Genomic DNA, 17,507 nt, shown 5'->3' on the forward strand with positions numbered 1-17,507 from the left:
TTATAGTTATAGTTAAAAATCTATTATAGTTGCCCTATTATTTTTTTTGATTATTTCATGATTTGCTTGAAAAGTTAATTATGCTTCTTTAAAATATATGTCAATTGGCATGATTTGTATATTTCTATATATAATGCAATTCCTTTCAAGAACAATAAAAGTTCAAAGTAATTCAGAAATTTTTAAGTGTTACATAAGTGTCCAAATAATTTTGGGGCCACTGTACATTATTGCATAAGTAGTTATAATTCCTTATATATTAACACAGCACTGACGTTTGAAGAGAGAAGAGTTGAGACTGCACATTGAGCTTTTAATTAAATTCAAAACTGTCCACAATACAGCTAATATTCATCGCATAGATGACACAATTAAAAGATTAGTGGGATTATGATTATTCTGAAAAGCCCATTGAGGGATCTACTCCTTAATCTCAGGATTAATACACTGGCGTGTTATGAGATTTCAGCACAACCTCAAGACATACAGTAGAGTAGCTGTGGGATCTGTAGTGATTTACAAATGAAGAGGAATCACTGAAACTAAAGTGCAATCCTCAAAGTCTGGAGTGTTTTCAGACATTTGAGAAACTCATCCACTCGACTGCACTGTAAATCGGCATTATCGGTATTCCAGATGTGCTGCTTCATAGTAAAGCTGTGTTGACTGCACTGAAAGACCCTTGAGTGTGTTTTATTGAACGCTTTTGAGCGGGTGGATGAAAGAGGATCATAGAGACAGGAGGCGTCCAGACTGATTTTCCCCTACAACACAGTGGCCAGAGTCAAATCACTACTGAAGCAGCACTGCAGGCCTAATGAGCTTCAGCTAATTTTACGTCAGGGAAATCCTGCAGAAACTATTTCTCTTAAGCCCTTTTTTTTAGGGATGCACGATATTATCGGATTGTTATCAGAATCGGCCGATAAAAGCTTAAAATGTAAACATCGGCGCTCTAGTGATAAGATCACGTCAGCAGTGTACTAGTTCTTGAAGCGAACTATAGCCTGAATGGTGATTTACATTTGTTTTGGATCACCGCGTTTAGAGAAAGAACGTACGGAATGCCGCGTCCGGTGTGCGATAAGAGTCAACAGTCACTAGCACATGCAGCAGCAGTAAGGCATTTTATTTATTTAGGGGGCCTACTTGTAATAAAATATAAAGTAAATTAACAATAAAAAAATTAAACACAAAGAACATTAAGATACTGGTGTTGTAATTGACGTCATAAAATCACATGTCTGTATTGATTTAAAGACCAGAAGCTATACATGAATAAAAATCACAAGCATGACACTTGTAAATTAAAGAATTTAATATATACCAATTTATTCATTAATATGAAATATATATTTTTTCAAATGGATTAAGAAAACTTAAATATAAAGAGCTCTAAAAGATTTCTTGAATTTTTACAGATCTTTTGCTTTAGACCATCTATTAATGTTAAATCCACAAATAAAATGTTAAGGTTTCAACTGCATATGTCTAAAAAAAAGTTATTTTATATACTTATTCAATGTGCTCTCATAAAAAAAATAACTTTGTTTGAAGAATGTTTGGTTACACTTTATTTCGATAGTCCACTTTAGACATTCTACTAACTATAAGTAACTTTGTAACTACATGTCAACTACATGTCAACTAATTCTCATTAATTTGCATCTACATGTCTACTAACTCTCAGAGTAGACTGTTAGGGTAGGTTTAAGGTTAGTAGAATGTTGACACAGAAAGTGTTAGAAGATATTAAGCAGACAGTCTACTAATACTCTACTAACTGCTAGTTGACATGTAGTTGCAAAGTTACTTACTGTTAATAGAATGTCTAAAGTGGACTATCGAAATAAAGTGTTACCGAATGTTTATTACTTCTAACAAATAAAAATGTAAAATAATTTGTTTAGAATTTCTGCACAAGAGAGACTTGGTGTTGGTTCAAAACAAAAGGAAATGTATATCGGCATCGGCTATTGGTCAAGATGTTTTAGCTCTATGTATATGTCACCATTACCGTGATTAGTGTTCTCTTTGATTAAGTTTCTTCCATTTCAGTGAGTATATACTAAACTTGTATTGGTGTATACAAATATAGTAACTCTATATAAGCTTTTCAGTTTCCTCAAACTGATACAAAAGTTACACAAACTAAGACAGTTCTATCATGTACAGTAATGTTCATGCTCCGCTTAACTTAAAATGTAAGATTATTGAACTTAAATCCACAAGTTACAGTATATATTTTTTAAACGTTTTTAGAACTGAAGTTTGCACAGACCTGCTTTAACTGTTAGGTTAATACAACAATTTTTCCAATATGTTGAGTATATTTAAGCTGGCTGCCTCATGTTTTTGTGTTTTCTCAACTTCTGATTTCTTACAATATAGCATTGAGGTCATCTGTGCCACTTTACAGTTTTTTATTATAACACAATACACTGCATTCAACAATAAAAAAAAACCCTCAAAACACTGGTTTATAAAACAAATCTTTATTAAATGAAAAGCATTTTCTTTGTCAAGTACGAAATAGATTATACAAATACTTTACATTGTTGAAAATAACAACACCACAATGAAAGTGAAAGAAAATCCGTCAAATCAGTCAAAAACAGCACAGACAGATGAGGTGCACAAACCTCTGAGAAACATTTGAAACAGAGTTAGATCTGGACGTCTCATCGTTCAAGCAGCTCGGCAGAAGAAAACCAGCTAGATCCAGTGAATTCATGAGACTGGTCTTAGACGGGTAGTCTTGATGCCTACAGGTCCAGATCTGATCAGTGTGTACAGTGATGGTTCAGGGTGGCACGAGAGTCAACCAAACACCCGGCTTAACGCTGCCACAGTGTTCACTATCAGCACCTGAAGCCAAATGAAGATATCTGTACGCTGACATCACAGAGTAAAAAGCGGCATTTCAATGTCATCTTAGGAGCATTAAGATCAGAAGCATCAATTTGCAGGTAGTTACAGGAACAGTTCACTCAAACATGACAAGTCCGTCATCATTTACTCACGCTCATGCTGTTCCAAAGTGTCTCCTTTCTTTTGTAAAAAATGAATAAAGGCGCAGAACGTCTGAGCAGCTCTTTTATCTACGATCTGAAAAGCCATATGGACTATTAAAATGGTGCATTGATATCCATTTGTGAATAAATTTCATGATGTTAAACTTTTAAGAGGACAAAGACTTTCCTGTATTTTCCTCACATAAAGCTATCTTATGGCTTCAGAAGATGTAAATTATGGATTTGTAAAGGATTACAGGAACAGTTCACTCAAACATGACAAGTCCGTCATCATTTACTCTCGCTCATGCTGTTCCAAAGTGTCCTTTCTTTTGTAAAAAATGAATAAAGGCGCAGAACGTCTGAGCAGCTCTTTTATCTACGATCTGAAAAGCCATATGGACTATTAAAATGGTGCATTGATATCCATTTGTGAATAAATTTCATGATGTTAAACTTTTAAGAGGACAAAGACTTTCCTGTATTTTCCTCACATAAAGCTATCTTATGGCTTCAGAAGATGTAAATTATGGATTTGTAAAGGATATGTAAGGTGCTCATTTTGGACTGTGGCATTAACACTGTATGAAACAAGCAGCTCAGACATTCTGCCTAATGTCTCATTTTGTGTTTCTTGCTTTGTAACGACACAAGGGTGAGTAAATGATGACAGAACTATAAAAGCAATTTTTGTGAACTACTCCTTTAATACAAACAATTGTAACAAATCAGTCGCGAACCATAACGGTGTAAATAAGATCTTTTGTTGCACGCTTATTACTGATAATACAGATGAACTGATTTTACATTTCACGTTCTTAGCAGTTGTGAGTTTTTTGGTAATAGTGGCTGTGGGCGTGTCTAAAAGTGCTGGTATTCTGGGATTGGTGCAGCACAGTGTCAGTCACGAAACGACGCACGAAACCAAAGGAAAGAGACGACACTGGACACATTCGGACGTCTGAGTTTGACTGCTGGTGAGGACCACAAACCCTTCCAAACATCTCTCAGCTCTCAGCTGCAGACCCGCTTCAGACTCTTTGGCATTCATTACCAATTAGTTGAAATATTTAATTTCATTTACATTTATATAAAAATTAATTTTGGAACAGAAACTAAGTAAAACATCAGACACAGAAGCTATACTTCACCCACACCTCTACGTACTGTAAGTAAATTCACAATAAAATTACTTTGTGTTGGACTTGTCCAACTAAAACTCTATCTGTACATATCTATCTACTTTGTAAATCCATTCGTTTTATTCACACACACACACACACACACTTACTTGCGCTGTATAACAGCGACACAAACGCATGTTTTGTCTCAGGTACCTTATGAGAACACAGAATAGTTCATATGCATCGTCGTCCAATCAGCTCACATGAAATCATTTAGCTCCGCCTCCAGCGCAGCGGCCATCTCATCAGCCTCCGAGCTGCTGCCCTCCTCATCCTCATTGGAGTCTTTACTGGAGCTGCCATCATCATCATCATTATCGGCGTTATCTTCTCTGGCCTCCTCCAGTTTCCTTTTGTGGCCCCTAAAAATAGAAACACAGAGGCGTCGGTCAGTGATGCTCGTTAGTCAAAGAAGTTTGGAGAGAAAATCTCATTGGTTCAAAGTGGTCTTGGTTGCCAGGGTTACGTATGGCAGTGTTGAGTGTTGTTGACAGTGATTGGTTGCAGCACTCTGTCATGTTTTGCAGGCCGCTGGTTCGCATGTCACAATCTCCACCTGCATCTGACAGGCACCAGTGGAGAGGATCGATGTCAGGTCCCTGAAGCACCACAAAACCAAAAAAATTCCATCCTAACTTAGACGGCACTCTATGAGAATATGGCTGCTTAAAAGCAATAAAAGAACAAATCTCATGTTCTTTGGAGTGAGAACTATTAAGTGTTCAATTAACTATTAGCCATCATAAAATAATTTTTTTTTCATACAATGGCCATAGAGTGATATATCAAGCTCCATTAAATGTGGTTCATATGACTTGTGCGCTTTATTAAAAGTCTTAAAGAAGGAACAGACTGAAATATAGTAAGTCATTATTTGTTAAAAATCTTCCACTGTAGCTCTTTCGCTTTAGACTTCTGTATGTGCATCATACAAAGCTATGATTTGATTTCAGAAGACTTGGAATAAAAAGCAGAAATCATAGAGACACATTTATGCTACATTTATGGCACTTTTGTGTTTCGTGGTGGAAAGAAATTAATACAGGTTTGGAAAAATCTGCAGGTGAACTATTACTTTAACACACCCTGCAGTAACATGTTTAGAAAATCAGCATTACATGCATGAAAGCCAATTAAAGTGACACTGACATACACACACAACTACCTTGTAAGCAAGTTTTGAAGAAGTCAGATATAATAATGCTCTGGCAGAACTAAATAAGTGCCGGCTGTCATTAGATGTGCTGATAGTATAGACAGCTGCTTTGATCACTGGAGAGTATGTGTGTCTCACATTTAGTGTAATGATGAATCCACTACCACCTGCTGATAAAGAACCAGCCCGACTACATGAATACAAGATAAAAGCAAAGGAAGGACAGAAAATGGAAAACATTAGGAAAGAAAGTCAACCTGACAATGGAGCAGACCCCTGTGTTTGATATTTATGGACTGAACGGGGGAAATGAGGCTCTGTGTTGTGTTCACATCATTTCTGTCTGTACCTAGGATAATTGGAAGAAATACAAACAGGAAGTTTGCCTCACAAAGTTCTGGAAGCTCTTTCAATGTGCACACAAACTGCAAACGTTAGTTTAACAGTGATTCGCAACACCACAGAAAGTCCAGTTTTACATCTTCAGTCAAACCACAGTCCAAAGCACAGCGCTGTTATTCAGCCATTATTCCCCTTGCTTTATGTGATATTTAATGTGGGTAAATCTGAAATCAGATATAAGTCAGAAGTTGAAGTATTGATATAACTGTCTTTCTTTACTATAACAGTAAAGGAAAAAAACAGTTGCATATGGGAGCTCCTTGTCACGTTATCATCATTATCATTAACTAAAACTATTATGAAAGTAAAAATTAGCCAACAACAACAACATATTCATTAACTACAAAAAAAAACTATAATAACAGATTTACATAAAAATTACTTTAGTTGCTTCATATCTCAAATCTGACAAATGATGTGAAACACTGAAGACAACACAAATTAAATTAAATGGCCTCAAATCTGGAACATATTTGCAAAGTTTTGCAAATCTGGTCATTTTTGTTGTTCTTAGTTTTAACCTTGATGTTTTTAATATATTGTATTTTGATCACTCTAAAAAATCCTGGGTTATTTTTTCAACCCAAATGCTGGATTTAGCCTTTTGGGTTATTTTTTTGGGTTATTTTTTCAGTGTTTGGGTAGATTTTGATCATAGATTGTATAAAAACATGTGATGTCACCCGTAGGTTTCTGAAGAGCATTTTTGAAGCCCAAAGTGGGCGGAGCCAGCCGTCGCCATCTTGGCAGCGAGTCACTCCTTGATAATCGCTGTTTGCTGAAACCACACCCTCCTAGTTCGACAGTGGTGACAGCAATCCACCTGTCACTCAAGTGGCCATGCCCTTAATTATTCAGAACTTTAAGGCTTAATATAATTTAAATGGATGAGTTCTAAAAAAAATTCACCCCCTCACAGTTGTCATGATGGGCAAAATTAGCAATATAGACCAAAACCACTTTTTGTACCAGGCTGTAAAAAAAATTTTCTGCTGTAAAATTGGGCATTTTAACATGGGGGTCTATGGGATTGACTCCCTTTTGGGGCCAGTCTCTAGCGGCCAGTTGATGAATTGCAGTTTAAGTCACTTCCATGTTGGATTCAAGAGAGAGACCGGAAGGTTGCCGCTTGGGTCAGACGTAACCCAGTTATTTAACGCGGGGATTTTGCGTCCTCTTCAGGAGAGAGCAGTTCTAAGCAGTGTTAATTTTGACCGCAAATTTTGATTTAGTTTTAGTCATAGTCTTTTGACTAAAATGCCATTTAGTTTTAGTCATATTTTAGTCATCTGAATTGTTTTTAGTTTTAGTTGACTAAATATCATAATATTTTAGTAGACTAAATCTAGAGTAAATTTAGTCTGCTAAAATCTAATGGGTTTATAGTTACAGTGTAATGCATTTATTAAGCATTTCTCTAAAATTTCCAAACTCATTATATAGGTTTGATATTAAGGTTTTGTCATGATAGACACCGATTTAACTGCGGTGACACACAACATGCCTTTATGTTAAAATTAAATAAAACCACTTCTCATAAAGAACAAGAACATGGTCTTCTTAATAATGAAATACCAATGGTTATATAGGCTAATTATGCATTCTTTATAGCAACTTGTTTACCATATTCTTCATTCTTTCAAGCAGACATATATATTTAAATAAATAAATTTAGATTAATCTTTAGGGCTACTAAAGTTTTACAGTCAAGAGCAGTGCGTGATTTTCTGTCGTTCTTTTGTTGCTTGATTGACATCAATGACTCGGACAATAGCAACTAAATTAGGCTGCTGTCCCTTTAAAACCAAAGCACACCTGCAATGGATGCAATGTATTGATACACATTCTCCCTGCTGTTTACGTTCACTTAAGACGTAATCAACTGTGTTTACGTGAATACTCGTCAAAACGGACAATTCGACATAATTTTGTGTGTAATTCTCTGTTCATGCGACGCGAAAGAGTACTCGCGCGCTGTGAGACGCGCTTTCTGTGTGTGTATGCTTCAGTGTCTGCGCTCTGAAAATTGAGGACCGAATTGAGTTCTCTCTTGCGTCGTCAGATTTATCCACATGTCTGCTCTTCTCTTACTCCCACATATTAACATTTCTGTACGTTTTATGCAACGTGCAGCAAGTGTATGTTAGCTTATGTCCCGCTGGTTCATATTAGGCTTGCCGCGATAGACGGTGCTGACGGTGATACCGGTGTTAAGCCGCAACACCGGTTACGTCACTTGCCCACCGCGTCACCGACCCCCACCGTCGTTTAGATTTTTTATAGTAATAAAAATCATTTAGTTCAGTAAAAGAAGAGACACTACAATTAAAAACTGAACACGGATGCTCAATGCAGTTGAACGACAGTTGCATCACAGATCAGATTTAATTTCTCCAGTGAGGAGAGTGAGTCGAGCTGACTGACAAGAAGAGTGAGGTGAGACAGACAAGACCATCGCGGATGATTTAGTTTCGAAACGAGATGCAAAATTTTGGATTTTGAAAAGCCAAATTTTGGATTTGGCAATATTTTGGATTTTGAAAAGCCTGTTGACTTTTGCCATTTATCTAAGGTGATTTTGGAAGTTTTTTTAAACATTCGTTTCTTATTTAATTGGTTCCACATTGTTTGCTGATTTTTACTTTATTTAAACTTTCATTTATTTATTTTATTTGACATCAAGGTGTATGCCGTGCCTCCAAGCTTTCTTACTCGTTTTGCTAATAAACGTTCTACGTTTCTTATTTATTTGGTTAGATATTATACATGTTTACTTAGCCTATTTCCAGTTTTGTATACCTAAGTAAACATGTATACCGGTGTTGTCACACGTCGATTAACCGGTGAGAAAATTTCCTCACCGTCACAACCCTAGTTCATATGTACGCATCTAATCTCCTAACCATGCAGCAGATTCGTTCTGAATGAATCTCTTTCCAAATCGTCCCTCCCTAACTTTTTGGTCTCGTTTTTATTCATTGACGAAAATGTCAATAGATTTTCATCATAGTTTTTGTCATTCAAAAAAGAGTTTTAGTTCGTTATCGTCTCGTTGTCGTCGGTGAAAAAAATGTTGTTGACGAAAATTATGACGAAAATTATTCGTCAACGAAATTAACACTGGTTCTAAGCGCCATCGAATTGATCCATTTCTTCGGTAAAATACAGGTTTGTGTACATTTTATTTTATCTATAAAATCGTTACTGTGCTGTATATTGCTAAATTTTATGCAAAGCAACACAAGACGGGCTCGTGTGAATCACCTAAACGAGTGTTGCATCGGTCTTTTTGCGTGATGGAAGACCCTGATGCTTTGCCTAAAATAAATTATTTTATTCATAAAGATACAGAATATTATTACTTTGGATGTTAAAACATGTCCTCAGAGCTGTTTACTGTTTGTTTATGGGCAGGTTATGGAGGCAGTCGCAGCATGTTTCGGCTATGAGTTATACGCAGGACGGCGTTCTGAAGTTAGCAGTTTCCCGCTGAACATGACTCCAGCTCGGTCACGAGAACCAGCGAGTTCTACGTCAGAACGCCGGCTCCTGCATCAGCAGCACCACACGCATGTGTCGTGATACTCTCGTGAACGCGCGTCGACTGACACGGAAGAGAAGAAATTGTTGAATAAAGTCGTTATTTTTGTTTTCTTTGCGCACAGAAAGTATTCTCGTAGCTTCATAACATTACAGTTGAACCACTGATGTCACACGGACTATTTTAACAACGTCCTCACTACCTTTCTGGGCCTTGAGCATTTCAATTGCGTTGCTGTCTATGCAGGGTCAGAAAGCTCTTGGATTTCATCAAAAATATCTTAATTTGTGTTCTGAAGATGAACCAAGGTCTTTCAAGTTTGGAATGACATGAGGGTGAGTAATTAATGATAGAATCTTCATTTTTGGGAGAACTATCCCTTTAAGAGCAGCACGAATCTAATACACAGGCACACATCTATTTTTTTCTCACTTTTTACTTTAGACATAACCAACTATGTTCACATGTAAACTTTGTGTGTTTTTCACATTATTATCGCAATCAGACTAGAAAGATAACTCAGTCCAGTACTCAGGTGCTGTTTGACAGGCTTTTTAGTGTGTGTGTGCGCACTTCAGGTGTACACACTCAGAAAAAGTGCACGTCAGAACAGCACGCAAATGAAATGTTTAACCGGCAAGGCTTTAAAGCACATGCAAAATAATGTACTTTTGTGATTGTGAATAAGTGCAGTGTCCCGTGAGTGTAACGCTACCGCTGAGTTAATATTTGATGTGAATGTATGTGGCATTGTTCAGTATACTGAGACAGAGACGCCAGAACTGCAAATGAGCACTGTAGCACGATACTACGATATTTCTTCAAAAGCAGACCGTGGAGACATTTTAAATGTCCACGATTAAAAATCGTGATATCGCACACCCCAAATTGCAAATTTGAACTACAGAAATGCTTGAACAGAAAGAGCCAAAGATGGTATTTTTTTGTGCAATAATGGGATCACGACCCCTAGGGATGTAACGATTAACTGCAAGCCGGTTGGAAATTGATTTAAATATGTGACGATTCAAATCGGTTGAGATGCTAAACCAATCGCGATTCATTTATGTGTAGGAGTTTATAAGAATTCATGTCTGAGGGGAACTTACTGTCTTTAGAAAAGTTTAAATGGTATTATTTTCGTTTCATCTTGCCTCTGTATAACGCATATTAAAGTTCATATGTGCAGCCCTGCTTTGTTTACAGTGGAAACCAATGAAACGCTTTAAGCGCCACCTGCTGGCAGAGAGTGAATCTGCGGCTCATTCAGCTCAGCTTTCATGCAGATATTTTTAATGTATATTTTCACAAAACTGAAGTCAAACCATTCTGTTTTTGCTTCAAATTTCGAAATTATACAATCTAATTTAGATTAAAAACTGCTCGTGTTGCATGTATGCAGCATCTTTGTTTGGATCATGATTAAAATGCAGTAGTTGCCTCTAATTTTAAATGGAAAGAGCACAGACAAATCGAATCGAATCGTGAGTTGAGTGAATCGTTACATCCCTAACGACCCCATAACAGCATTTGGAGAAAGACAAATCAATGTTTCTGCTGACAATTGCACAAAAATTACACCTCAACTCAACGCTGACCAAAAGTAAAACCAAAAGTTTGCATGAAACTGCATCTTCAGACTACAAAGAAATGCTGTGCTGTTGATTTGTCTGGAGAGGTTTCTGACAACGGCTCAACACTCACCCAGCGACAGCTATCTGTGACCCTGCTGACTCAACAACACCTCACACATCTGAAAATAATATGCATGCTTCGGATGCCTCGACAAAGACCTCATTCTCCACTGGGAATAGTGCTGTCAGACTGGAAAACCAGCGGGACACATGGAGGGCCGCAAATAGACTCGTCGCTAATGGCACAGCGGCATAACATAACAAAGGAAGGAATATCCCTGTTTCTTACGTTCTGTCTCAGTCTCTCACTGTCTACAAGAAACAGATTACATAAGCACAAAGGCTGCGAGAATGAGAGAATGGGCTTGTGGGAGGAGGATGTGACTGCAGAAACTCGGCCGGCTCAGAGTTTGTTCCCTCTGAATGCACCTGAAAGATTTAAACAGGACAAAGCCCTCATAGCCAGGAGAAAGATCTAGAGAAAAAGCGCAGTGACGAGGAGAGAAAGACAAAAGAGAAAGTATAAGACAGAGAGAAAAAGAAATATGGAAAATACAGAAAGAACAAAAGCACAACACCATCATTAAAAAGACGAAAAAATGAAAACGGTTTCATCATTTCTTGCCCTCATGTCGCTCCAAATCTGTATTTTCTTTCTTCTGTGGATCTCAAAAGTGGAAACTGAAGAAAGAATATCATACAGGTGAGTAAACGATGACAGAAGTGCATTTTTTTTGGGCTGAACTATCCTTTTAAACAGGGGTGGGCAAACTTGGCCCTTCCAGGTCACTTTCCTTCAGAGTTTAGCTCCAACCCTAATCAAACCCACCTGAGCATGCTAATCAATGTCTTCAGGATCATTAGAAAATCACAGGTAGGGGAAAAACAGTTGTGCTGCTTCATATTTTTGTGGAAACCATTTTTTCAGGATTATTTGATGACTGGAGAGTTCAAAAGAACAGCATTTATTTGAAATAGAACTCTTTTCTAACATTATTAATGTCCTTGCTGTTACTTTCGATCACTTTAATGCATCCTTGGAAAAAAAAGTATCAATTTCTTAATATTCTTATACTGACACCCACCTTTTAAACATTAGTATGATATTAAACTCCTGAAAGTTGACAAAACGAACTGCAAATTCAAATGGATCCAACATTGACATGTTCCCATACGCAACTGTGTGAACAGGATATATGCCAATGCAGGAAAAATTATTCAAAAATTTCATCTGGTCCTTTAAATCCTCATTCTGCGTCCGCTGGTCTGGATCACTGGATGCTCTTTAAACAGCAGGATGTCAGACAGTGCTGTACGATCTCCATTAAAGCACCGCAGCACACAGCAGGAGGCTCGTGGACTGACCTGAAGCTTTGATGGCTCTAGGCAGGTCTATGTAACAGATTTAAGGCTCGGTGATTTTAAGATGGCTCCATTAACTTGGAATGAATTAAACCACACAGTCAGAGCTTCTGATGGAAAAAATAAGAAATAGCAGTGCTTTCAGTGCAGCAAAAGGACAGTATGAAAGTTTTAGGTCAGTTAATGTTTCAAGTTAGTTTAGTTTTTCAACAACATGCTGGTAGTGGAAAGAGGAAGTAGGTAAGGAAAGGGTAAGCATGATGATTGTGTTTACAACACACTTTTGGATATGTAATGTCACTCTCATTTATCCCCTCTCTCTCCTGTCATTCTGCTATGAGGCTTCCTGAAGTCGACGTAAAGTGAATATAATGAGCATATACTGTAACTTTTTTTTATATATATATATATATATATATCACTACCATTCAAATTCATCCATTTGGGGTTTTAAGTTTTAAAGAAATGTATACTTTTTTTCATAAAGGACACATTAAATTGATCAATAATAACAGTAAAGACATTTATAATGTTACAAAAGATTTCTATTTCAAATAAATGCTGTTCTTTTGAACATTCTATTTATCAAAGAATGTTTCTTGATCAGCATATCAGAATGATTTTTGAAGGATCATGTGACACTGAAGACTGGAGTAATGATGCTGAAAATTCAGCAATAAATTACATTTTAACATATTTTACAATAGAAAACAGTTTAATAATATTCCTGTTTTACTGCACTTTTAATCAAATAAATGCAGTCTTGGTGAGCACAAAAAATTTAATATCTTGTGGTCGTTAAAAAAATCTTAATGACCCCAAACTTATTGAAGTATATATTTGTTGCTCTTAGTATGGTATATAGTGACATAAAAACATCACCACACTAACAGCTCAGAGAAGCGACTCAAATCACTCTTGACATGCTGCCAGCATTTATTAATTTATAAGCAATTTAAGAGCGTAAAACTTTCAGCTTAACACTGCTCATCATAAACCAATTAATCTCTAGCCCTGAAACCATAAAACACCCATAATTAACCCAAACAGCTATAAAAGTCAGGATTATTGACACTGCTCTCATTAGAGTTTAATGTAGGACACATGATTGCTCCCACAGAACCACAGTGTGACCTGTAACAAGCAGATTAAATAAAACAACAGAGGAAACTAAGCTGATCTGCATTTCATAACTTCACATAAATATGAAGCAGTGAGTACTTTTCAGACATAATTTACAGGCAGATGACAAAACAGGTCAAACATCTAATAGATTTAGATAAAATAAGTCATCTGTAACATGTAATCTCTATATTCCCAATCATCTAGATTGAAATGTATAGTCGCTGTTCTCTGTAAACTGTCATTTTTGAGTGATCGATCTATCGCTTTATCATAAAAATGAGCACCGTTTTGTTCATATTGTGCTTTGGAAGAAACAAAACTTTGCAGAAATGCAGTTCAGAGGTGCACTACACAGAGAAACGAGAAAAAGCGAGAGGCCGATATGAGAGGGAGGAAATCCGTGCACCTCATCATCCATCATCTCAACAGTTGTTCACCGTGTTTAATCCATCACAGGTCTGTTCTGGGAGGACATAAAAAGACACCGGCCCTATTCAAAGATCATCCATTTACCCAGAAGCCCCCGGATGCAGCGGCAGTGATACATCAATTACAGCATGCATGAGAAATGCAGCTGCGCTCATCTACAGTAAGGGGAAAAGTCACCATTTAACGACAATTACAAAGTAACTAAGGAGTGATTACAGTGAAATTTCTCATTTATCTTTATTTAACCACTGGAATAAAATACGAATGCATATTTCCATGAGGAACCTCAGATTTGGAGAGCGTTGCTCGCTAGCACCTTCATTAAGCAGTCAACAGGCAAATTTGTCTGCCTCATTAACTTCATAAACGTGCCATTCATACACACGCTAGTGAAATCATCATTAGTGAGGAAACGAGTGGAAGGATCTTCTAAACGGATCTCTTGGGACATCACAAATCCAAATCCTTTTTAATCGACATTCACTTCATTCGCTGTTTGTTTCCATGGAGAATGGACCCAAGACATGGGCAGCGGTAATTAAATCAGATTGGGAGTATACCATACTCTTTCTCTGGCTCTATAAGCCTTTAAAATCACGCTGGGCTGTTCAGGGAGTTCTGATGGATCCGTTAAGAGTGCAATAATGGGCCTCTTCTGTGCGTTATTCCACAGCCCATAATATTCACCAGCTGAGGAGATTGAATGTAAAACAGCACCTACAGGTCTGTTGCCATGGCGTTAAGTGGCGGCCTTACGCCTTAAAAATCCTCTGAAAGCCACTGGAGGAACTGTACAATGTGCAGATGGGTGAAGGCTTATGAAACTCAAGAAAATCCATTAGCAGCAATGCTTTGAAAGCACCATCTTTAATACAGGGTTGACAGTATGTTTGTTCTGTGTGTGCCGTTATTTCTCCATGAAAGTTAATCGCGGTTTAAACTGAATGTAATAAAATAAGAAGAATCATTCTCACGTTTCGATGCGTAACTAGTTATTTTTTGTCACTTAAGTTTTAATCAGGCAATTTGTCCCGTCGGGCAAGTAAAATTCGAGCCATTTTTCAGTAAACTTGGTGTTCGGCTGGATTCTGCTGCTGCAATTCTCTCTGAAGATGCGCAACTACAGCGGGGAAAAAATCTTCTGTCTGTCCAATGATTGTAAACAGTCACTGGGTCCGTGAGACTGGAGACATTTTTGTGGTAATGTGACCAAAAATATTTAAGACATTAAGACTTTTTAAGGACCCATGGCCACCCTGTAAATAAATAAAGTGCAATAATACTATTGCAGGATGAGCACCAAACCAAATCTCCAGGTGCTCTCATTAGAACTAGACTGAAAAACTTGTATATAAAACACACATATACACACAGAGCTCATCAAATATGGAAAACGGAAACTCAAAAGTGAGCAAGAACCAATGAGGTTTGTTCTTGCATGTAGTGCAAACATGTTCCCGCTTCCATTTTCGATTAGCTCTGTGTATGTTTTTTGATAAATGTTTGTACTGTATGTTGGATTGCACTGATTGATTCATATGGATTTCTTACAATGCCTTTATGAACTTTCTGAAGTGTCAAAGTTTTGTTGGAATGATCTTTCAATGCAGAAACATCTTGGGTTTCATTATTAAAAATATCTTCAAGTGGAAAAACTCTTATGGGTTTGGAACGACATGAGGGTGAGTGAATGAAGACAGAATTTTCATATTTGAGTGAAATATCATTTTAAAGGTGCAGTGAGTTCTAATGTCGAAAATTGGAATCAACAACCAAACAGATAATTTTGTGAATATCTGCTAGCTCCCTGCTCTTTGTGTGCTGAAAAAAATATTGTGTGCGTACATAGTTCTGGCTGGGTGGGAAAAAAACAAAGAGGACTGGACGATCAGACACAGCACCACTTAACCAATCAGCAATAAGGGGCATTATTGGTCATGATGAGTTTTGCTTTGTTTCTGCTCGATACTTGAGTAACATTGGTTTCGCTATGTTGCACACAGCCAATGTATACTGTTGTTTTAATACCACTGAGTTGGTTTCTGCCGACTAAAAACAAACTCTTGCTTGTCATGTCATCTTTGCGTTTTCTTTCTGTTTGGCTTTTTGTGATTGCTGTAACCCCTTATTCATGTCAAATTTGTAATAGATTTGTTCTTTTTTTCTATAGTGTAATATAGGGAGCTCAGAGCTGATCATGAAAACTGTATTTGTTTTTGTTGCATAGCGTGTTCGTGAATTTGGGGTCGGAGCCACAAAGGCGTGTTTCTTTTGGGTAGGGGTGGGTTTATTATGATTGCCGATATCAACAGTGTTTAGCAGAAATTGCTTACTGCACTTACTGTTTTGGGTCACACTTAATTTTCAACAATTGCATTAGATTTTCAAAATTATGAGGAAAAATGTATGCAAGTCAAGTATCTAAATATCTGACTACTTTAAGGCAAATTATAAAGACAAAGTCCTCTAGTACCATAGTTAGAAGATGAAACAGCATCATTTAGGATATTTGTGTGAGTATATGTGATAATTCTCAGCAGTAGGCACTCTCAACTACAAGACTCATGCTGATTTCTCTTGTGTATGAGCATGTAGCCTAATTTAGATGTACTAACTGAAACTTTGATCAAAAATGACTTACAGGGACAATCCCCATGGAGCAACCAATGGTTAAGTTCTTTGATTAAAATAACAGTTCACCAAAAACTCTACATTTTTGGGGTTTCAAGATTTTTTTGAGCTGGAAAGACCCTGGTCACCATCCAAAGAGCAGAGTGAACATTCTGCCTGCTTTAAAGCACCATGAAAAAAATAGCAGCAAACAGTTTTGCAAAGACATGATTCTCAGTAAATGACAAAACTTGATGACTCATTCCTTATGTGGCTTAAAGGGGTCATATGATGCGATTTCAATTTTTCCTTTCTCTTTGAAGTGTTACAAGCTCTTGGTGCATAAAGAAGATCTGTAAAGTTGCAAAGACTAAAGTCTCAAATCCAAAGAGATATTCTTTATAAAAGTTAAGAGTCAACCACGCCTACCTAAAACGGCTTGTTCTAACACGCCCCCACATACCTACGTCACGATGTGGGAAGATTTGCATAACGTCGCCCAAATGTTAACGCAAAGAAAGAAGGCGTAACTTTTATTTTTGCTGTAGTTTTGTTGCCGCCGCCACCATGTCGTGAAGGCGCTATGTTTCGTTGTGAAAGCGAAACTACTTTGTTTGGCCTTCCAAAAGAGGACGAAATCCGCGTCGTCATGTTAAGTTGTATTTACAACAACGTTCCAGAACAGTTCAACCCAAATATTCAGATGTGTCCAGCGCATTTTATGGAGGACTGTTTACTGATCCTGGGAGAGTAACGTTAGAATAAAATGCCGGCAGTTCTGACTCACGTAAGTACGTTTTCATTTAAAGGATTTGCCACTGACGATTCAAACGCAAGTTTTGAGCAGTGTAGAGTAGCACTTGTTGTTTGTCATTTCTCCGATCACAAATGCAGACAGGGTTTTATGTTACGCAGCACGATGCAATGCAACGCAACGCGTAAAAAGACACTATAAGTCATTATAATCAGTAATTATGTCCCCACTGGATGCAACAAATGCCTCGTTTATAATGGGTTGTAATGTTTTTGTCTCGTCGCTCCAGCCGGACA

The 17,507-nt window shown here is 37.3% G+C and overlaps 1 protein-coding gene across 3 annotated transcripts in view; it reads right to left on the minus strand.

Annotated features, from left to right (window-relative positions):
* Positions 1–2,495: 2,495 nt before the first annotated feature.
* ctdp1 (CTD (carboxy-terminal domain, RNA polymerase II, polypeptide A) phosphatase, subunit 1) overlaps positions 2,496–17,507 on the minus strand; it is a 125,668-nt gene continuing 110,656 nt past the window's right edge. Inside the window, exons 13-14 of one of the 3 annotated variants that reach the window (XM_016563127.1) lie at positions 4,402–4,560; positions 2,496–2,868 (exon numbers count right to left, since the gene is read on the minus strand). In XM_016563127.1, coding sequence (XP_016418613.1) covers positions 2,862–2,868; positions 4,402–4,560 — 166 coding nt within the window. In that variant the 3' untranslated portion in view covers positions 2,496–2,861. Of the gene's footprint in view, positions 2,869–3,328; positions 4,561–17,507 lie in introns of those variants that run through there. The other 2 variants (XM_016563128.1, XM_016563129.1) reach the window with 2 other exon arrangements.

The sequence above is a fragment of the Sinocyclocheilus rhinocerous genome, unplaced genomic scaffold (genome assembly GCF_001515625.1).
Source record: "Sinocyclocheilus rhinocerous isolate Xijiao unplaced genomic scaffold, SAMN03320098_v1.1 scaffold1281, whole genome shotgun sequence".
NCBI classification, from domain to species: domain Eukaryota; kingdom Metazoa; phylum Chordata; class Actinopteri; order Cypriniformes; family Cyprinidae; genus Sinocyclocheilus; species Sinocyclocheilus rhinocerous.